Here is a 22,369-nt window from a genome sequence, read left to right as displayed (position 1 = left end):
TTAAGGACAAAAACCTGACAAATGTCTTGAAATAAAACATCTGAACAATGTCTCGAGGATTGGAAACTGTGCTATAACCCGAATAACTGATTCCGGTTCGTTAAATTATTAGAAAATAAGAGAAAAATGAAGAAGAAAGAGAGAGGAAGTAAGTATGGAAGAGAGGAAGGAAAGAAGGAAGGAAAGAAGGAAGAGAGAAAGCGAAAGAAAGAAAAAAAAGAACGAAAGGAAGGAAGGAAAAAGAAAGAGGAATTAAGTATGGAAGAGTGAGGAAGGAAGGAAAGAAAGAAAAAGGGGCAAGGAAGAAATAGAGAGGAAGTAAGTATGGAAGAGAGGAAGGAAAGAAGGAAGGAAAGAAGGAAGGAAAGAAGGACGAGAGAGGGGAAGGAAGGTAGGAAGGAAGGAAAGAAAAAGGGGGAAAGGAAGAAAGAGTGGGGAAGGAAGGAAAGAAAAAGGGGGAAAGGAAGCAAGAGAGAGGAAGTAAGTATGGAAGAGAGTGGAAGGAAGGAAGGAAAAAGAAAGAAAGAAAGCAAGAGAAAGAAAAAAGAATGAAAGGAAGGAAGGAAAAAGAGAGAGGAACTAAGTATGGAAGAGAGAGGAAGGAAGGAAGGAAAAAGAAAGAAAGAAAGCAAGAGAAAGAAAAAAGAATGAAAGGAAGGAAGGAAAAAGAGAGAGGAACTAAGTATGGAAGAGAGAGGAAGGAAGGAAAAAGAGAAAGAAAGCAAGAGAAAGAAAAAAGAATGAAAGGAAGGAAGGAAAAAGAGAGAGGAACTAAGTATGGAAGAGAGAGGAAGGAAGGAAAAAGAGAAAGAAAGAATGAAAGAAAGGAAGAAAAAGAGAGGAACTAAGTATGGAAGAGAGAGGAAGGAAGGAAAAAGAGAAAGAAAGAATGAAAGAAAGGAAGAAAAAGAGAGGAACTAAGTATGGAAGAGAGAGGAAGGAAGGAAAAAGAGAAAGAAAGAATGAAAGAAAGGAAGAAAAAGAGAGGAACTAAGTATGGAAGAGAGAGGAAGGAAGGAAGGAAGATAGAGGAAGGAAGGAAGGAAGGAGGGGGGAGAGAGAGAGGAGGGAAAGATAAAACATGTCTCAATGTGAACAATGTCTCGAGGTTTGGGAACTGTAGTATAAGCGGAGTAATTGACTCCGGTCCATTGAATGATTATAAAATAACGCACACCCGAAGTGTAACGGGTTACACAACCACATTACCACCTCGGGGTGTGCGTTATTTTCTAATCATTCAATGTCTATTACTCCTTACATACACTCTACAAATGATCCTGATTGTTAGACATTAAAGCATACATATAAACAAAAAAAAATCTGCATAAAAATGTTGTGTTACATTTACTCCAAATAGTGCTTATAGGGCTGCAACTAATGATGATTTTGATAATTGATTCATTTAACCATTAGTTTTACACTAATTAAGTTAGCTGGGTTATTTCAAAACGTGTTTACACCAAATAAATACCAAAAACAATGATTTAAAAATATAGGCTAACTTTCCGGCATTCCAATCTCCTATAGGCTTAATTACATTAAGTCACCAATTACAAAGCCAAATTAATTAATGACCTGACACACAATTTATAGAAACATACAGCATGTTGTGGATGTTAATGAAAACAGAATGAGTATGCAGTGGTTATTATCTCTTTTAACTACTTATAAGGTAATTGATTAAAATGGTTTTGCTGCCCGTGGCGTGCCGTGACGTAATGCTTCATGACATAGACAAAGTAATCGATAATGAAATTCATTGCCAACTCTTTTTATTATCACATTTGATTGATTAGCTGTTGCAGCCCTGGTGCTGAGTGTGGAAACTATGTAAACCTAACCAATAATAAATATAATTACCTATATGTCCATTTTTCACAGACCAAACAGAGACCATATACTCTAGTAGCCCTCAAGCCAGTGAAAGCACCTTGTACCTTTGTATCTTTGTGTGTGTGTGTGTGTGTGTATGTGTTATAAATGATAAGGTAAAACTAATGGAGCCTGTAATGAACTCTCTCCGATGATATAGAGGTTTTCGGTGGAGTGCTAAAATGAATAAAGTGGAAATCAATCACATCTTACACACAACACACAATCACAAGATGGATGCTGCACAATGAATAATAATCATCATCATCATCATCATCATCATCATCAATCATCTTCATAATAATAATAATAATAATAATAATAATAATAGGGTGCACGATGGCTTAGTGGTTAGCACGTTCACCTCACACCTCCAGTGTTGGGGGTTCACGGCCCTGTGTGTGCGGAGTTTGCATGTTCTCCCCGTGCTGCGGATGTTTCTTCCAGGTACTCTGGTTTCCTCCCCCAGTCCAAAGACATGCATGGTAGGCTGACTGACATGTCCAAAGTGTCCGTAGTGTATGAATGTGTGTGTGATTGTGACCTGCGATGAATTGGCACTCCGTCCAGGGTGTTACCCCCCCACCCCCCTATAGAAAATGGATGGCATTTGCATATGCAACTTTTGCTTTTGTATACCTGTTTGTATATCTTGAATAGCAGATTTTAAATAATGTTTGCTTCGGAACTAAAATGCTGTATAACTGAACCACTCCGTGTTCACTCTCGATGAATCAGAGACGGGGAAGAGAGCGCCGGCTTTGTTCCTGTTTGAAAATACTCGGCTCAAGACTCTTTAGTGGTGTTCAGACATCAGCACTGAAAATTGTTACCTCTATTGTTACCTCTGAAATGGTGAATGCCTTTAAAGCTGCAGGAATTAAAGAAATAAACCAAAAAGAGAGAGGAAAAGAGGGAGAGAGGTGATCGAAAATGAACTGTAAAAGCGTCTGCTGACATTTCTGAAACTTTAATGCTGAGATCTACAAACCCTTTCATGACATTCAGACAGTAGGGAGAGAGAGAGAGAGAGAGAGAGAGAGAGAGAGAGAAATTGCTTAGAAATGGCTTTTGATTGAGGCATCGTGTGCGGCATGATGAGACTTTTTAGGAATTATTTAAGTGATGTTTGGATTCAACAGAACTGGCACACAAGGACACACAAGGACAGATGGTATTGGATAACTTTTTTCCTTCAATTAATGAAATGATCGTTTAAAAACTGTGTTTGCCCAGGTTATCTTTGTCTTATATAAAATTTTGTTTGAACTAACAGTTAATGTGACAAATATGCCAAACTAGAGGAAATCAGGACAGGGGCAAAGACTTTTATAAAACAAGCACTGTATATCATGAAGTCAGAAATATACCATTTAGTCCTTCTCACAAATGAGACGTATGAAGTTTACGTGAAGTTTATTGTTTATGACGCACAGCATACAAAAATAGAACATAGCAAAAGTTCACAGTGTGTAGAAAGGCAGTGACGGTGTGATGAGGAGCCGGTATTGCATAGGGAAGCTCAAACAACCGCTGGAGTCTCAGAGAGACTGGAAAAAATACATCACGCCGTATTCCAATACTGTTTTATAGACGATTCACTTCCCTTTGGTGGAGAATATTTTCCCGCCATTCCATAACTATAAGCTCAAGTGATGTTTGTTAGATGAGTGTTAGATGAGCATCAAGTCTACATCAAGAGCAGAAGAGCAAGAGTGATCTGATTCTGTTTGCTTTATAACAGGGTGGATGAAGCTGTTTGCATAATAGCATATAACTGGCTATTTGATGTGGAACATTACGTGTTCAGATGGTTAGAAAGAAAGAAAGAAAGAAAGAAAGAGGGGGGGAGAAAGGAAGAAAAAGCGAGAGGAAGTAAGTATGAAGGAGAGAGGAAGCACGGAAGGAAGAGGAAGGAAGTATGGGAGAAAGAAACAGAGAGTAGGAGGGATGAAAGGAAGGGGAAAAGAAAGAAAGAGACAGAGCAAGAGAAAGGAAGAAGAAAGAGAGAGGAAGTAAGTATGGAAGAGAGGAAGGAAAGGAGGAAGGAAGGAAAGAAGGAAGGAAGAGAGAGAGGAAGGAAGGAAAGAACGAAAAAGGGAGAAAGGAAGAAAGAAAGAGGAAGTAAGTATGGAAGAGAGAGGAAGGAAGGAAAAAGAATGGAAGAAAGAAAGAGAAAGGAAGAAAAAGAGAGAGGAAGGAAGGAAGGAAAGAGGTGAGAGAGAGAGGAGGGAAAGAAAGAAAGAAAGAAAGAGAGGGAAAGGAAGAAAAAGAGAGAGGAACTAAGCATCTAAGAGAGAAGAAGGGAGGAAGGAAGGGAGTCGAGAGAGAGAGGAAGCAAGCATGGAAGAGACAGGAAAGAAGAGAGAGGAAGGAAGGAAGGAAGGAAGGAAGAGAGAGTAAGGAAGGAAGAAAGGGAGAGAGAGCAAGAAAGGAGGGGAAGGAAGGGAGAGAGAGAGTAAGAAAGGAGGGAAGGAAAGGAAAGAGAGTAAGAAAGGAGGGAAGGAAGAAAGAACCATACAGCAAGCAAGCGTGTGTTTATAATGATTGTGTGTTAAGATCCTAATGAGTCGCTCCACTCAGTGTGAGTCTAAGCAAAGCTGCTGATTGGTTAGCTGCTGTAACACCCACTATGACATCATCAGATGGCAGTTTGAATAAACATTTCCCAACATATTCCCTCAGAGGACTTCAAAGGGAAGGTTTTTACTTTGATGTGAAATATTTCTAAAAGGTTATTAGTAGAAATGTTAGTCTCTCACATCTCACTAAAATGATGTACACAGCTCGGTTTATACAGAGTCGTGTGCTAAGCGCTTCGGGCTTCACTCGTCTCAGAGACACGGGGAAAGTGGAAACAGAATGGGAAACAGGTGTGAGGAATAGGAGACGTGTCCCTGCCTTGCACACACACACAGTAAGTATAAATACTGGGGATGCATTAATACCATTCTATCAGACTGTACACTGCCCTCCATTAATATTGGCACCCTTGGTAAATATGAGCAAAGAAGGCTGTGAGAAATTGTCTTTATTGTTTAAACTTTTGATCTTTTGTTCAAAAATTCACACAAATACTCTGCTCTCATGGATATCAAACTATTTCAAACAAAACACAGGTTGATCACCACAACAACTTGTGGTGATGTAGGTGACTTCGGATTGTAGTTTTGGAGACTATCCGACCCCAACTAACTTCTGCAATTCTCCAGCTGTCATCCTTGGAGATTTTTTGTCCACTCGAACCGTCCTCTTCACAGTGCGTTGAGACGATATAGACACACGTCCAATTCCAGGCTGATTCATAACATTTCCAGTTGACTGGAACTTCTTAATTATTGCCCTGATGGTGGAAATGGGCGTTTTCAATGCTTGTGCTATTTTCTTATAGACACGCCCCATTTTGTGAAGCTCAACAACCTTTTACCGCACATCACAGCTATATTCCTCACTCTTACCCATTGTTATGAATGACTAAAAGAATTTGGTCTATGTGTTACCTCATATTTATTCATATTTATGACCAGGAAGTCATGGTCGAACAATTTCCTGTTCCTAGTCACCCAGGTGTACAAAAAAAAATAAAAAATTAATATCAATAGGAATATACTATATTTTTCTCATACGAATTCATAGACATGCCAAAAATTGTTGCACATCTGTATTTAACAATTTTATTTTTTTTTGATAAACCTGTCTTGTGTTTGCAATTGTTTGATATCCATGAGAGCAGAGTATTTTTGTGAATTTTTTTGAACAAAAGATCAAAATTAAACAATAAAGACAAATTTTCACAGCCTTCTTTGCTCATATTTACCAAGGGTGCCAATATTAGTGAATGGCACTGTATATGAGTACATGTCGGTTGGTACTCGTGGATACAGATACCAATACTGATACCAAAATGAGTAGCCTACTTAGTATTACTCAGTCAGTGACATATATATGCTTGTTTATATTCGTCTGGTTGAAATATTGGCCCATGTGTGTATTCATGCACTTAGCCTACTATAGACCCGTCCTTCATAACATTAGCTAATTGTTTATAAATGAAGTGCATTAGCTAGCTACATTAGCTACTTTGCAGTGGATTGTCAGTGTTATTTTCACTCGCCTAGCGTCACCTGTTGAGATTTTCTCTCACCTAGCCAGCATGTCATGCTAGTGATGAACTTCTCGTGCTGACTTTTATGTTTAAGATGTTTTATCAGGTTACGTTTTTTAAAAGTCCTCATAACAACATACACTTGCCTTACATCACATACTATCATGTGCCATCAGGTGTTAGTACCAGAGCACTATTTTTGTCAAGTATGAGCATGTACGTGTATGGTATCAGTGTTGGTATCGATGACCCCCTAATTAATACAATGTTTATTACAGTGTCGTTACACTGTTAGTTACATTGTAATAACACACTTGTTTTACTGTAACACATTTAATATCAGTTTGGTTTCTGGGCTCCTACTGTGTATATACAATAATTTAATACACACAGAAATCACAATCACACAGACGCCCATACACACTCACTCATTTTTATACACACATACTGTAATATACCATACTTTTTGGTGTGTGTGTGTGTGTGTGTGTGTGTTCCATACTAAGTTGCACTATATCTTCAGTAGGATGTATGACGTGTGAGTGTGAGCTAACAACACTGCTTTGTTGTTTAATAAAAAAAGAATGTTTAAAAAAAAACAATTGTGTGTCTGTTTGTGTGTAAAGTGTGAATCATATGTCCATCCTGAGGCTCCTTTTAGCACTAAAAGCTACATTAGACCCCAGTGATGTTCACGTTTAGGTACAGTAGTGGATGTAGTTGTGAGTTTATTTTAAAAAAGTGTACAGCTGCTTACTTTATCACGGCATCTTTATAAATTCACGTATTAAATGTGACGCGATTGCACGTAAATGGCAAAGCGTAAATGGATCAATTGTTGGTGCTCAGAGGGACAATGGTACTGTAAGTAATAAAACAGCACAGTCTAGTGTGAACACCATGCCGGATCCCAAGTCATATATTCAGTTTGAGAGCAAAATGTGGACTGGAATACCAGAACTTTCTATCCTAAGGTCTTTGTGGAAGACTGAAAGATCTGTGTATCCTGCCCAAGAGTGTCTTGGTTCAGATGCATTTGGACAAGTTTCCATATTGTAGTCACATGCTGGTGTGTTCATGCCTTTTGGACCATCATTCATCCACGAATTTGAGCCCTAAACGTCCAAAACAAGGTAAAGCACCCAGTACACATCCTCATCCTTGTTATCTTTTCCTTCCAGTTTTAAGAAGAAGAACGTGTCTTTTGAACCTCCACACACTCCGTCGACTCACGGCTAACGCTGCATCGCCGCGCCTGCGATAACATACGGTTCAGAAGGTGAGAGTCTGGGTTCAGCTGTGCATGTAGTTCCTGCAGGGCGAGTCTAAAGACGGGAAGTCGTATTTGCCCAGTGGAGGAGCGTAGTACGTGGTGGTGTAGACGTTCGTCTGCGGCGGAGGAGGAGGGTAGAAGTTACAACTCTCATCCGGCAGCAAGTTGTTCTTGTTCAGTGTCTAAAAAAAACAGAAGAGAGCACACCTTACAACTTAATATCATGAACCAGGGTTGCCAGGTTAACACCTGAAACTAGCCCCAAAATTTGGGCTAAGGAGACATATTTTTCTTAGCCTTTACGTGGGAAATACGGTTGTTGTTGTTTTATTAAACTATCATAATCTGGCAACCACTTTAACTGTTCTGTCCTTGAGCATGTGGCAGCACGATTCCTGCCCCAGTGCTTGCTGCAGTTCCTATTTTTGACCACTAGGTGCAATAATAACCCTATGGAAGCTAAGTGGGCCAATGAACTGTTATCCCATGATTGCGCAACATCTAGAAAGGGGAGCAAATCAATGAACCATCAGCTTATATCTGTGAAATAACATCGTTTTAAAATCATTGGTGACTCAAAAGACGTCATTCGTATTTCAACAGAGTTTAAAATGGAGTTGAAGAATAACACTGACTATGTTATTCTATGAAGCTAAGACTAAAGAATAACATTTGTTGAACAGCGGATGTTATAGACGAGCCGCCCCTGTTTACCTAGTAAGGTGACTGTAAGGTCTGTACACTCTAAACCTTTTCCTTATTCCATATTTGGACATTGTTTCCTGTTTCCAGCTTCCCTATATGAACTTTATAGTCTTCCTCCTGATATTTTTGGAACCTATTGAGTGTTTACAGCAATTCTCATTTATGATTTTCCTCAGTTCAGTCTAGTTAAATGTACTTTTGTCTAGTTCTCCTCTTGTTCCTGTTTTTTTTCATTTTTTTTTTTTTATTTGGTATCTTGTGCTTTGACCCTGACCATTTCATTTTTTCATGAATTACCCATCAGTTTGCCTGGCTGTACCTCAAATGACTTCAATAACTGTTTAACAAACTCTATGTCCTATCCAAACACCACAAGTTACAGCTTTTAATTAACTCTAGGTATCACTTTATTGCTTATTGCACCAAACCAATTACAGAATTTCTACTCTGAGTAGCAGTTTGAATAATTAAAGTTCCCAGAAGATAAAAAAAAAGGCATTAACAGTTACTACTCATTTTTTTTTTTTTTTTTTTTTTTGCTCCTTTATGTCACCTTTTAACAGACACAAGTCTGTGTATCAGTGGGAATGGAAATAAGAAATGAGGGGAACATCAATTTGAAAATACTAGCCTTTTTTTTACCTTTTACTCTTTGTTTAAATCCCGATGAAAATCTCTGTTACAGAAACATGATTTTTAATCCCTTGCTTATAACTTCCTGGATTATTAATCTTAAAGTACATTATTTAGTAAATACCATGAATTATTCAGAACTACACTGAAACTGATAGGAAAATGCTATATTTGCAAGAGAGAGGATGGCAAAAACAAAAATCAAAACTAAACAAAAAAAATAAATAAAAATAAAAACATCTCGTTTTGAACAGAATAAGGCTTAAATAAATGATTCATTAAAGATCTGAGATTCTCATGTCAAGCAGATCTATAACCGATGATGGGATAAATGGAGAGATGCGTGTTGAGCTCCAGTACCTTAAACTCCATGGGAGTATACTTCTCGTTCTTCGGCGTGCTGGTGTTGTGTTTGTGGTGAAGGTGGTTGGGGGTGTTAGGATGGATCACTGCAGGCTCCTGGATGGGTTTATAGACCTTCTGAAAGAACACGTAAACGAGAATGGATCCCAGCAACGCTACCAGGAAGGAGACGCCACCTGTCAGGATCAGGTGGAACAGGGAGAAACCTGAGAGAGAGAGAGAGAGAGAGAGAGAGAGAGATGGGATAGATGACGCAGAACTGATTTTAGTTCCTACTCCAGAGTCTGTACTTTTCTCTTAACTACTTGCTGTAACTTGCTCATCACCGATTGGTCAAATTCTTCTTCACAGAACGACTGATCGTCTTATTTACCATGTGTTTAACAAGGAAGTGATTATTTAGTCATGTTTTCTATCACATGCACCGCTGTAGAACATGGACATCAGCCCTCTCATCTTGAAAGCACAAATTCATACAAGCACAAGTTTAATTAGAGCAAAGCTTACAAGAGTACAATGCATCCGTTGTTAGACAGTTGCATGCTGGGAAATGAAGGATTTAAGTTACCTCCACAGTTTAACCCTTTCTTCCCTCCTGGTGAGCCGACTAAAAAACAGAAAGAGGGGAAGAGTTACAGTTGCAAAAGAGATTTTTTTTTCTGTTATTTGACAAAGAAAAACATCTTATCACTGAAGTTTTTCATTGGAAGAAAATGTCTAGTTATCGTTTATGGAAGGAGTCTCCAGTGTCAGCACTTTGTAATGGTACGTTTTATTTAGGAGTTTGCGCATTTATTGGTTATATGACAAGGTAGGATTTTGTCATATTATATTACAAAGAAAGAATGGTGAGGGAACAAGTGTTTACAGCTGCTATAATCCATCCATCCATCCATCCATTTTCTGTACCGCTTATACTTACAGGGTCACGGTTAACCTGGAGCCTATCCCAGGGAGCATGGGGCAGAGGCGGGGTACATCCTGGACGGGGTGCCAATCCATCGCAAGGCACAATCACACACACATTCACACACCCATTCATACACTACGGACACTTTTGGACATGACAATCAGCCTACAGTGCATGTGTTCGGACAACTTAAATATGCGGTATACTTTACCATAAGTTGAGAGATAGAGTGAAAGATGGAACAAGTGAACTTACTGGCACTCTCTTTTGGAGGACACAGTCTCTGATCCGTGTGGTTCCCTTTACAGGGGGCGGGGCTTATCGCACACACTCGAGTGCGGTACTGAAGCCCATCCTCACACTCGGTCCATTCTGACCACAACCCCCAACCACCTATCAAACACACACACACACACACAATTTATACATTCAAATTAATATTCAGTCCCATGTCTGTGACGTGAACGCATTTTTTTTTTTATGTGGGATACTCAAAATAACCCAGTCTCGGGTGTGTGTGTGTGTGTCTGTGTGTGTGTGTGTGTGTGTGTCTCACCATCACACTCGTGCATGTTGCACAGAGCCTCCTCAGTGCGCAGGCCGATGCAGATGTCCCCTGAGTGGGACGGGGCGGGGTTTGAGCAGGTCCGAGTGCGTTGGTAATGCCCGCCTCCACAGGAAGTAGAACATTCAGTCCAGGAAGACCAGCATGACCACGCCCCCTTCACTACAACACAAACACACAAACAGCTGTATTACTCGGCTATCTAGAGGAAATAAAAGGAAATAAAATACAGGAACCATTCTGAATCCAATTCCTATGCTTCAATGCTGATTCCAACCATCAGGTTTTCAATACTAATCCTGACTCTAGTTCTGATTCTGAATCTAATTATACACATAAATACACTACAGATTCTGAGTCTAGTTCCCAATCCTGAATCTGTCTACGGATATAAATACACTTTCTGATTCGGATTCAGATTATAGTTCCCGACCCTGAATCAATTTATGCACATAAATACAATGTTGATTCCAATTTGGGTTCTGATTCTTAATCCGGTTCCTTTTCCATACTGTGTATTGGGTTCGGGTACCTGGGCACGGCTGTGCGTTACAGTCCTGATACTCCACCGGTGTTCCACTGCACAGGAACGCCGAACTTTTGCCGTCAGGACTGACACACAAGCGCTTACGTGTTCGAAACCCTCTCGAGCACTCTTTGGAACATGAAGACCACGTCTCCCATGGCAACCAGGTGACCCCCTGCACTGGGTTCAAAGGTTGGGTTACTATGTCTTGTAACAGATCTGCATGAAAGAGAGGGAGATTTGGAGAAAGACGGAGAGAGAGAGAGACATTACTGCCTATTACTACTACTACTACTACTACTACTAATAATAATAAAAATATTATGTAGAAGATATTTTTATAATGAATATTGTTCATATATAGCCTTTTAATTATGTAAAATTATGCTAATATTGTCCAATAAAATTTCTCGTTTTAGGGTTCAATAAAACTAATTATTGTGAGTGGACTTTTTATAGTATGTATGTGGTCTCTATATTGAACAGTGTGTATAGTGTGTGTGTGTGGTTTGGGACACGTCCTGATGACAGTGGGCCGAATTCATTACATCGCTTTTTCGTTACGTCACCCGTTCTGTTCCCTTTAGTAGTGCACTAGTAAACTAAACAGAAGGTTGGGAATCTTTTAGGACACGGTGTGTGTTTTACCGTCAGCCTCACACCCCGGCGCTCCACCATCAGGCGGGCAGTGACGGGTCTCTGCTTTGCGTTTGCCCAGCTGGAGGAGGTGTGTGTCAGCCAGCGGCGCTCGACAGGTGTGTCTCACACGCTGCTCCTGTCTGACTCCGCCCACTGTCATGTTCACAGGGTACCATGGAGACCAGGGTGTGAATCGACGTACCTCGGGACATGCGTCCAAATTGCACGACCTGTACTCCTACACGAGAATTTTGTTTGACAAATTGTTATCACAATATTCCACCGTCACAGCCGGACATCTTTATTACGAGAATGATCATGGGCTCAGGACTTATTAATTCGCAAGCTAGTTATTTTGGTTTGTGTTGTTTTTAGTCAAATAGGACAGCATGGCAGTTAAAATGATGTACACAGTTGTGTTAGTGCACAACCTGTAAGATTAAAGTCACCCAAAATGAGTTTTGAAGCATCTATATATGTAGAAATACAGATTCTATGAATAATCAAAGTCTATGAATATGCATCCAATCCTACATGTCTTGCACAGCCTGCATTTGCATACTGGAACCTGATTGGCTTGTATATGTAATGATGTAACAACACCTCCCTTAAAAATTTCAAATAAAAACATCACATATTACAAATTTGTGATATAGTGTGTAATCTGGAAAGCAATGACCAAGCATGAAATACTTTTAAAATGATATATCTATAGAAAAATTCACTGAACTCCAAATTAGGGGATCAAAATTTTCGAAACGTTTTCTTGATGTTAACGTTAACATGACACAGCTAAACGTAGCAGTGTTGTCGTGCAATGTCAGGATTTATAAATGTCTACAAAACCTCTATTATTAGCAGAACTGACCGTATAATCAACATCACAGTGTACTTCGGTCTTCTAATTACAGACTACAAAGATGTTAAGGTGCTGTGTGTGTTTCCATGGAAACACCTTACTTCCAAATCCAACGACTTGCCTCGGGTCATCACCTCGTAATTACAACATGATGTACACACTGTAGTAAGGACTGTGCATAAATAAGGGGAGTTTGTTGATGATATACTTTTAAACTGTTACTGTAACAATGCTGCCAGATTCAGGAGGCGGGGTTTAATAGGACGTGATTTTGATTGACAGGTGGTGTGTCCTACCTGAGGACACCCAGGGCAGGAGTTTCCGTTCTCACAGGTTCGGACTCGGGACTGGAAACCGCCACCACACACTGCTGTGCATGTAGACCAGGAGGTCCACTGAGCCCAGGACACGGGCACAGGACACACAGACTCCTCATTACACAACCTACACACACACACACACACACACACACACACACGTACACATTTAGGCACAACTTACAACTTGTTCAACAATTAACCCATTAATGCTGATTATAAGTACTGAGTATGTGTGTGTGTGTGTGTGTGTGTGTGTTTCTCACCGCTCCTCTCGCGTCTGGCCTACACACACTCTCCCTCCGTGTTGGGGGGTGGGGTTACTGCATGAACGCTGACGAACCTCGAACCCAACACCACAGCTGGTGCTGCACGGAGACCAGGAGGACCAGGGAGTCCAACCTCCACTTCTACACACACACACACACACACACACACACACACACAGAGCCAAGAGCACAGCAAGTGTGTGTTTCTCTATTATTACTTGGCATTCTTGATGATGTCATCATGTTACTCTTCTTCACAGAAACTTCCACCACTCGTGTACTTGACTTTACCTGGAGCAGTTGGTCACCTCCATCGTGGGCCCCACACACTCAGCCCCCCCACACTGAGGGACCGGGTGATCACACACACGAGAGTGACACAGACAGGTGCTTGAACTTTCACCTCCGTCATCATGGTTACATGACTGCCATGACGACCACGGGCTGAAGCCGCCATCTCGGGTAAGATTTTGCTCCTGAAAAAACAGAATCATGTGTATTGTAATAATAATAATCACGTCTAATCAATCTAATCAATCCCAGAGCTAACTCTTCAGACATTACCCAGGAATATCACAAATTTTCTCTAAACTTAATACCGTAATAGCCTAACTGGGGGTAATGCACGTGTAATGCATGTGTGTGTGTGTGTGCGTGTGTGTAAGGCTAAAATGTGTATGACTTACAGGACACTGTGTGATGTTCTGGCTCCACTGGCTCATGTTGGAGCTGGCTTCAATCGTAGTGCAGCGTCTCTGTTTCCTGTCCCAACCACAATATGGATCCCTAGCGTACAAGCATTCCCTACAGGAGAAAACACACACACACACACACACACACAGTGAAACCCATAGAAGTTTGGTTAGCAGTCAATGCTTTGTTTAATTACAGCATAGTTTCAAATCCTACAAGTTTTTTTTCCTTGTATTTTACCAGCACACCTGAGGGAAGTTCTGTATTGTTGCAGATCCCTGTTAAAACGGCAGGTTTTTGTGACGTAAAGAACGAAACCAAGGTAAATCCTCAGTCTTTTTTACGGCTTTAAAGTGATATTGCAACCAACAAAACTCAAGTAAAAAAAAAAACAAATAGAACTATTTGAGGGGGGAAAAAAAGAAAAAGAAAATTCATACAGTAACCTGGTTGCATACGTGTGTACACACTCTTAACTAATGCTTTGAAAAATGCTCCAGATCTATCGCATTGTGATTGTGAGGGGATCTCCTCTGACTGGACCGTTCCCATCTTCTATTTCTGAATCCGGATTTGTGTTTTGGATCGTTATCATGCTGAAAGGTAAAGTTTTTCTTCATTTTCAGCTGTCTAACAGAGGCCTGCAGGATTTCCGCCAAATAGATTGAACTTTGGTGCTATATATCTTGACTACAGCCCCAGTCCCAGGTGAAGAAAAGCAGCCTTATAGCATGATGCTGCCGCCACCATGCTTCACCATGGGTATAGTGTTCTTTGGGTGAAAACTGTCTTGTTTTTGTGCCAAATACATCTTTTAGAATTATGCCCAAAAGTTTTATGTTGGACTTAACAGACCGTAGCACATTTTGCTTCACGGTTTGGGGTGAATTAGGCAGGCTTGGATGTTTTTTTTTTGCTTTTTTCTATTTACAACAGGCTTCCATCTAGCCACCCTCCCCCACAGCCCAGACATATGAAGAATATGAGAGATTGTTGTCACATGCAGGGGGTGACCAGCACTTGCCAGATATTCCAGCAGCTCCTTTAATGTTGCCGTAGGTCTCTTGGTAGCCTCCCAGATGATTTTCATCTGGTTCTTTTATCAACTTTGGAGGGACGTCCTGCTCTTTTGTAATGTCACTGTGGTGCCCCATTTTCTCCACTTGTTGATGAGGACCTTCAAGGTTATTCAGCTGTTCCATGGTTTGCTATCTTTCAACACTGAGTACATTTTTGTGCATGCTTTGTAAGCTATTTGCAGACTTCAGCCATCAGATGAAACCAAGCAGATGTCAAGAAAATCCTACAGAAACAGCTGATCTTTATTTGCGGTTAACTTGATAACGTTTAAACATGAGTTTGAATGTGATTGATGAATGGTTAATTCTGAGCACAGTCACATGCTCCATTATTAAACAATGCGTACGCTTATGCAATCGGGTTATTGTACGCTTTTTGTTTGATAGTTGCACTATCACTTTACAGGTGGGGCATGTAGACTTTATATGCACCGTAAGAGCAATATGCGAGCTAGCTAAATCGCTAGCCTCAATTTTTAACTAGCTATTGCTTTCTCACAAGGCAAGCTATTATTTCACACTTTCGAGAGCTTCAAGTCAGTGAAAGTCTTATGTATGCTTTGTTTTTACAAAAGATCCATGATCCATGAGCAAAACAAAATTACACAGTCTTTTCAGCATTTCGTTTATAATACCATATCTGGAGTTTAGTGAGTAGCGATGATGAAAGCAGTCGATCATTAAAGCTGCATAAGGCTGCTTGTGCATTTTGTGAGTGTGGACACATGTTTCATCAAACATTAATTCCCATATGGTTATTAAAGAGGGACCATATCAACATCACAGCCTTTATGGGAATAAAAAGAGAAGGAGGATAATGAGTGAGAAAGTGTAAGGACTTCATTAAATCAATATTATTCTGTCATAGCACACTGCACAAATTAATAACATGAACATGTAACTGTCAGAGCCAATTAAAGCTAATGAAGCCATTAGAAAACAACCATGATAAACATAGTGGTCTCTGGATAGACAGATTTTCCTGTTTTGTCCCTCATTTCTATTGGTTTTAGTAAAATGGCTCTCTCATCGGGTGAATTTTATACGCTTTAGCTAAAAAGCAGACAAAGTCGTCAAAAGTCATACATTCATCCATGCCTAGCTGGAGTCAAAATGTGATAATAGGCTAAATTAACCTGAGTGAGCAACTCATTCCTTCGCAGTCATATGAAAAACCGATTATGTTACTGCAACCTGTTCCTTAAATAAAAAGAAAATAGTCATTTGAAAAGATTCTATGTGTTTACTTTGATTCCTCTGGTGAAATATTACAGACCTGAAATCATTCAGTATAGCAAATATGAAATAATAGTGGAACTCAGGAAGGGGGCCAATACTTTGTTCTCACAGCACTGTACGATAAAATCAGCTTTATTCATTCATCTGTGCTGCAGAAATGGCTTACAGATATAAATCTATTATTTTATTCTCTCCGCCTTGGTTTCCCGGTGGCCACAGACGGACACTGAGAGTAAACAGTCTGGGGTGCCAGGTATGTGTCATCTCTTTAAACACACACATATGCTAAATCAACAGGAGTGCTCTTCACACACCACTGAGTCTGAGCATCCCGCTAACAATCCGACAGCATTAGACAGCTGTAACTTGTGCGTGTGTGTGTGTGTGTGTGTGTGTGTGTGTGTGTGTGTGTGTGTGTGTGTTTGTTTTGGGGATTGAGGATGCACACACTTCTCTTCTGAAACCGACTCTTAATAAGTACTTGACGTTACTGGTTAATAAAACAAAAGCTCTTGTGGATTACAGCAAAACTATGAGGTGTGTTGTGGTAAGATAATTTCTAAATTGTCTACCAGGTTGTTATTAACCTTCAAGAGCAAACATGTGATCATGCATAGACTACACATGTCCATCCATAGGCCTACATGAGACCATTCATAGCATCAATGTGAGGATCTGTAGCCTGCACATGACTAACCATAGACTACATGTGACCAGTCATAGCCTACAAATGACCATCTATAACCTACATATGATTTATAACTGGATATAGTGTAAATGTGACCATCTATAGCCTATCTGTAACCATCTACAGTATAGCCTACATGTGACCAAATATGATAATATAGCTTACTTATGACCTTTTATAGCCTGCATGTCACCATGAAGATTTATAGCCTACATGACCATCTATAGCCTACATGTGACCATCTATAGCCTACATGCGATGATCTATAGCCTACATGTGAGCATCTATAGCCTACATGCGATGATCTATAGCCTACATGTGACCATCTATAGCTTACATGTAATGATCTCTAGCCTACATGTGATGATCTACAGCCTACATGTGACCATCTATAGCTTACATGTAATGATCTCTAGCCTACATGTGATGATCTATAGCATACATGTGATGATCTATAGCCTACATGCGATGATCTATAGCCTACATGTGACCATGTATAGCTTACATTTGATGATCTATAGCATACATGTGACCATCTATAGCCTACATGTGACCGTCTATAGTCTACATCTTTCTGTCTATAGCCTACATGTGACTATCAATAGCCTACATGATTCTGTCTATAGCCTACATGTGATGACCTATAGCCTAAATGTGACCATCGATAGCCTACATGTTTCTGCCTATAGCCTACATGTGACCATCTATAGCCTACATGTGACCATGTATAGCCAAAATGTGACAATCTATAGCCTATGGGTCCTTGACCATCTATAATCTACATGTTACTGTCTATAACCTACATGTGACCATCTATATACTGTATATTCTACATGTGACCTTGACCAACAATAGTCTACATGTTAAACGTCTATAGACTCCATGTGATGATCTATAGATTACATGTTAATTCATAGACTACACATGACTACTATCTATAGCCTGCATGTCACAATCTATAAATTACATGTGACCATGACCATCTGTAGCCTGCATGTGACCATCTATAGCCTACATGTGATGATCTATAGCCTACATGTGATGATCTATAGCCTACATGTGATGATCTATAGCCTACATGTGACCTTGACAATCAATAGTCTACATGACCATCTGTAGCCTACATACATAAAATAAGTAACATAAAAATATGCCCAGGATGCCACATAGCCTAACATAACATAACATAGCCTGAAAAAAGCTTTTACATTTTAACACAAAGTGTGTGCATTTGTGTTTGTGTCAATACATAAGAGCGTGTCGGTTTCATTGTGTGTATGTGTCACTAGGTCACTAGGGCAACAGGACATGGTCAGAAGCCCTGCATCTCACACAAAAGAACCTTCAGACATTTACTCTGAAACAACATACATACACACACCTCCACCTCCACCCCACACACACCACCCTCCTGTCACGAGCTGATGGATCTCCTGGAAAAGCCATGGCGACACATGACACCCTGAATGCAGGAAAATAAATAAATAAATGGAAAACCAAGAAAATAAATGGCTTTTTGTACGTTCCTGCCAAGAGCACTGGTATTTACGTATTTACTCAAAATCTGTCACAAACACCTGATAGTACTAATGAGCTTCTAGTTAAGCTCCATTAAATAAATCTTATTAGTGGGGCTCGCTGAGCACCAGAGGCTTAATAAAAACACAGAGCAACATACTGTACACACGGGTACGTAACATGATGATCCTCAGCTAGGGATGGGTGAAGAAATGATGTACCATTGCTACATACATAGATAGAAATGGATATGTTTTATTTTAAATAAACGCTGGATGCTTTTTGCAGGTTCTACAGATAATACGTGATGATATGAGTGGCAGCATTTGTTTAATACCAAACTAAGGCATAGGAAACAAGGAGACTAGAGGATAAGTGTCAAGAAAACTAGCAAACAAGCAAGGAAATTGGAGAACTGAGAACTAGGGGACGAGGGAGCTTACAACGTTGATGCAATGGAACGAGGAACTATGTCTAGGAAATGAGAAATTAGGAAACAAGGTACTAAGGTACTAGAAACCATAACTAGAGAACACCGGAACTAGGCACTATCACAAGGGAACTGGGAACAACAAAACTGCAAGCCATTAAAAGGAAACAACGAATAGGAGAACTATGAAATGAAGAACTATGGCTAGAAATCAAGGGAACCAGGAACTATGACTAGCAAACAAGGCACAAGACAACTAGCCATTTTTAACAAGGGAACTAGGAAAAGAAAAGGCAAAACAACACTTGGAACTCTGAGGTAAGAATGGTAACTATAAGCTATGAATAAAACAAGGAAACTAGGAAACATTTATAGGAGTAAGGTAAGTATGAAACTAAAAACTGCTAAAGAAATTAGGCTCCAGCTAACAATAAATGCAAGAATTGCAACTATGAAAAAAAAAAGAAACAAGGGTACTAGGTACTATAAATAGGGAAAGAGGAGCTATGAAATAATGAAAAATTATGATTAGGCAACGACAAACTATTATTACGGAGAAAATTCTCATATTTCTGAGGCACAGCAATACAAATTCCCTGTCTTTGTAAAGGCAGCACGAGATTTATGGAGGTTTGTTTGTAGCAGCTGGCAGAAAATTGAAGAGTATGATTCTTAGAAATGGCCTACCTCAATACACACTTATGGGATATTTCAAAACATACTTATGGGTTAAAAAAAAAAAAAAAGAAAACCACTTTCCACATCCTCCCTGACATCAGACACAGAGGATGATTTACAATATATAATGTATTCTGAAGCAACAGATTGGAAAGCAGCCGGTCTGAAAAGATCACATATCAGTGAAGAGACACTTCTACGCTTCCATTCTCATTGCTTTGATGTGAAAGATAAACCTGATAGAATACTGCAAATATAAATAAAAGTTTCATATAAAAATCTATTACCTCACTTGAAGTGGGAACTGATTTTTCACTAAAATGGATAGGAGTGACGGTAGTAATGCAATCGGTGAAAGGTTAAGTGTGTAATATGTAAATTAAGCTCCGCTGAACAATAGCCATTTCCTATATCAGGATAGATTGGCCTGCGCTTTTTGCCTACAGACAGCAAGAAAAGTTGTTTAACTTCGTCTATTACTGAGGAAGGATATTAAGTTTTAAAAGATACATTGTCCTCTCGACACATCGCTCAGCAGCACCGCAGACGGCAAGAAATGTTGCCATTAGAGACAAATGTGGTCATTAGCTAAAACCGCATTAATCTGATATATTGGGAGGATATATTGGACCAGTATGGAGGGGTATGTTGGACAGACACATCGAGGTAGTGTTTAGGAGTGTTTATACTGTAGGAGATGTGTAAAGTGGGAAGGTAAATTAGACTGGCATGTTACATAGAGTTTGGACACTGGTAGTATTGGAATATGGTGTTAGTCTGATACACTGAGATGGTAATATAAATTTTTTTTTTTTTTAAATGTATAGGCATCATCTAAACAGTGACAGTTTAATTGGTTGCTTATGATATTTGATGGAAATGTTGTTCAATTTATTTTTTTATGGTATGCCAAGACATAGCACCATTGCAGACTGCATGGCAACTACGTGTGTGTGTATATATAATGATAATGAGTCTTTATTGGTCACATATACATTACAGCACAGTGAAATTATTTTTCTTCGCATACCCCAGCATATATGTGTGTGCATGTGTGTGTGTGTGTGTGTGTGTGTGTGTGTGTGTGTGTGTGGGCTCACCATTGGGTTTCATAGCTGGAGCATCTCTCCAATGGGATCTTCAGAACTCTGCTGCTCAAACCCACAAATAGGGACCTGTCGCTCTGCAGGATCTGCAGGTTAAGGATTGGTTCCTGCTGATTTCCTGGAAGAAGCTTCATCTCCTCAAGGTAACATCCACGCAGATTTTGACTGGATGAGGAGAGCGCCTTGATAATGGTGCCATGTTCTGTTTGATAAAAATTTTTTTTTAAAAGCTATGGTTATAGGTACAGTATACTGAGTGTCTCTTAGCTACGTGATTTAAATTAATGGAGCACACAGATTTTCGATGCTATCTTAAGAACATTAGTTCTTCGCTTCTTCTGAATGTCATCCATTTCTGCTAAATATGAGTGCACTTTAGTGCTCAAAAATCCCCCTCAGGCTTGATTTGATCTAAAGATTCACATTGCTGTTTTGGATATACCAGGTAAAGATGATTACTGTGCTACTGTGCTTGCTGGGATCTAACCCTTGCAAAAAAAAAAAAACAACACCACTTTGCCATGTCTGACCTGTCCCGATGTAGATGACATGGTATAGCGTGTCACGACCCTGCACAATGTCCACAACCAGTTTGGAAAAGCGGATATTGTCCTGGCTGATCAAGGGGTCGATGGACACAGGCTGTACAACTTCACTCATCAAAAAGAGTCTCTGAGCATCCTGCAGACTTCGTTCTGTTAGATTCCCACCAGGGCCGCTGTCGCCTACTGTCCCACACTGAGAAAGCATAGATAGAAGGAAAGAAAGTAAAACAGAAATATTGCAATACAGCATTGGGCTCTATACTGGAATGGTACATTGGGAGGAATTTTGAAAAGGGACGTTAGATAAAAACCTTGGACTGGAACTTGGGGATAGAACATTAAGAATGTACATTGGATAGGTATATTGGGAAGACAGGTATCCTGGGCCAATACTGTTGGATAGAACACTTGACTTGTACTGTACATGGTCGTTGGGACGGTACATTGGGAAGGGATACTGGTTTGAGAAATTGGAATAAGACAGTGGAGAGGGACATTACTGTAATACATTAGGGGTGATAGCATGGTAAAAGTAAAGGAGGCAATGGGATAATGCATTAGTATCACACACATGGACATTTGACAAAATAATAGACCAGAACTTTGGAAAGATGCATTAAAATGGCCATTGGGGATGAGACATTACTGTGGCAGTCTGTTAATGAACACTAGGATAGGATATTGGAATGGGACATTAGTCTGAAATAGAAGTATGCCTAGATGGCAAATTGGACCTGGTATAGGATACTGGGCCAGTATTTCAGGACAGTACACTGCAAGTTAGTCTAGCACATTGGTACAGGACATCGGATGGGTAGACTGGGATGGTCCACTGGGCAAGGTGTACAGTATTTGTACTTGGGGAAGCTGTGGCTCAGGTGGAAGAGTGGCTTGTCCACTAATAACAGCGGTTCGATCCCCAGCTCACATGCCTCCACATGCTAACGTGTCCTTGGGCAAGACCCTGAACCCCAAGTTGCTCCTGATGGCAGGCTAGCATTGGTCTGGCAAGTTGCATGGTGTGTGAGTGTGTGTGTGTGTGTGAATGGGTGAATGAGAAACAGTGTAAAGCGCTTTGTAGAACCACTAAGGTTAAAAGGTGTTATATAAGCAACATTTGGGAATGGTGTTCTTCTGAAAAAGGCTGTAGATAAACTGGTAATAACAGATCGCAGGTGGTGGTGTGTTTCCAACCTGAAAGTTGGGAATGGGGTTCGGGGTGGAGAGCCAGCTCATTCGAGGGTTCTCCTGGAAGCGGAACGGACCACTGAAGGCCTGGGTGATGGCACTGAGGTTGAAGGCACACACTGCAGAGGCAGCAATGCTGTTACTGTGGGAGCAAACACGGGCAGAA

The 22,369-nt window shown here is 40.1% G+C and overlaps 1 protein-coding gene across 1 annotated transcript in view; it reads right to left on the bottom strand.

The window, feature by feature from the left end:
• Positions 1 to 5,752: 5,752 nt before the first annotated feature.
• Positions 5,753 to 22,369, bottom strand: part of sema5bb (sema domain, seven thrombospondin repeats (type 1 and type 1-like), transmembrane domain (TM) and short cytoplasmic domain, (semaphorin) 5Bb) — a 66,780-nt gene continuing 50,163 nt past the window's right edge. Inside the window, exons 9-22 of the mRNA XM_053635987.1 lie at positions 22,210 to 22,345; positions 21,001 to 21,208; positions 20,465 to 20,672; positions 13,726 to 13,843; positions 13,331 to 13,515; positions 13,037 to 13,180; positions 12,750 to 12,897; positions 11,604 to 11,832; positions 10,962 to 11,174; positions 10,421 to 10,591; positions 10,120 to 10,257; positions 9,523 to 9,561; positions 8,952 to 9,160; positions 5,753 to 7,435 (exon numbers count right to left, since the gene is read on the bottom strand). Coding sequence (XP_053491962.1) covers positions 7,274 to 7,435; positions 8,952 to 9,160; positions 9,523 to 9,561; positions 10,120 to 10,257; positions 10,421 to 10,591; positions 10,962 to 11,174; positions 11,604 to 11,832; positions 12,750 to 12,897; positions 13,037 to 13,180; positions 13,331 to 13,515; positions 13,726 to 13,843; positions 20,465 to 20,672; positions 21,001 to 21,208; positions 22,210 to 22,345 — 2,308 coding nt within the window. The 3' untranslated portion in view covers positions 5,753 to 7,273. The remainder of the gene's footprint in view (positions 7,436 to 8,951; positions 9,161 to 9,522; positions 9,562 to 10,119; positions 10,258 to 10,420; positions 10,592 to 10,961; positions 11,175 to 11,603; positions 11,833 to 12,749; positions 12,898 to 13,036; positions 13,181 to 13,330; positions 13,516 to 13,725; positions 13,844 to 20,464; positions 20,673 to 21,000; positions 21,209 to 22,209; positions 22,346 to 22,369) is intronic.

The sequence above is a fragment of the Ictalurus furcatus genome, chromosome 11, assembly GCF_023375685.1.
Source record: "Ictalurus furcatus strain D&B chromosome 11, Billie_1.0, whole genome shotgun sequence".
In the NCBI taxonomy this organism is placed as follows: Eukaryota; Metazoa; Chordata; class Actinopteri; order Siluriformes; family Ictaluridae; genus Ictalurus; species Ictalurus furcatus.
The sequence above is the reverse complement of the archived record's forward strand: the minus strand, read 5'-3'. Positions and strand labels throughout refer to the sequence as shown.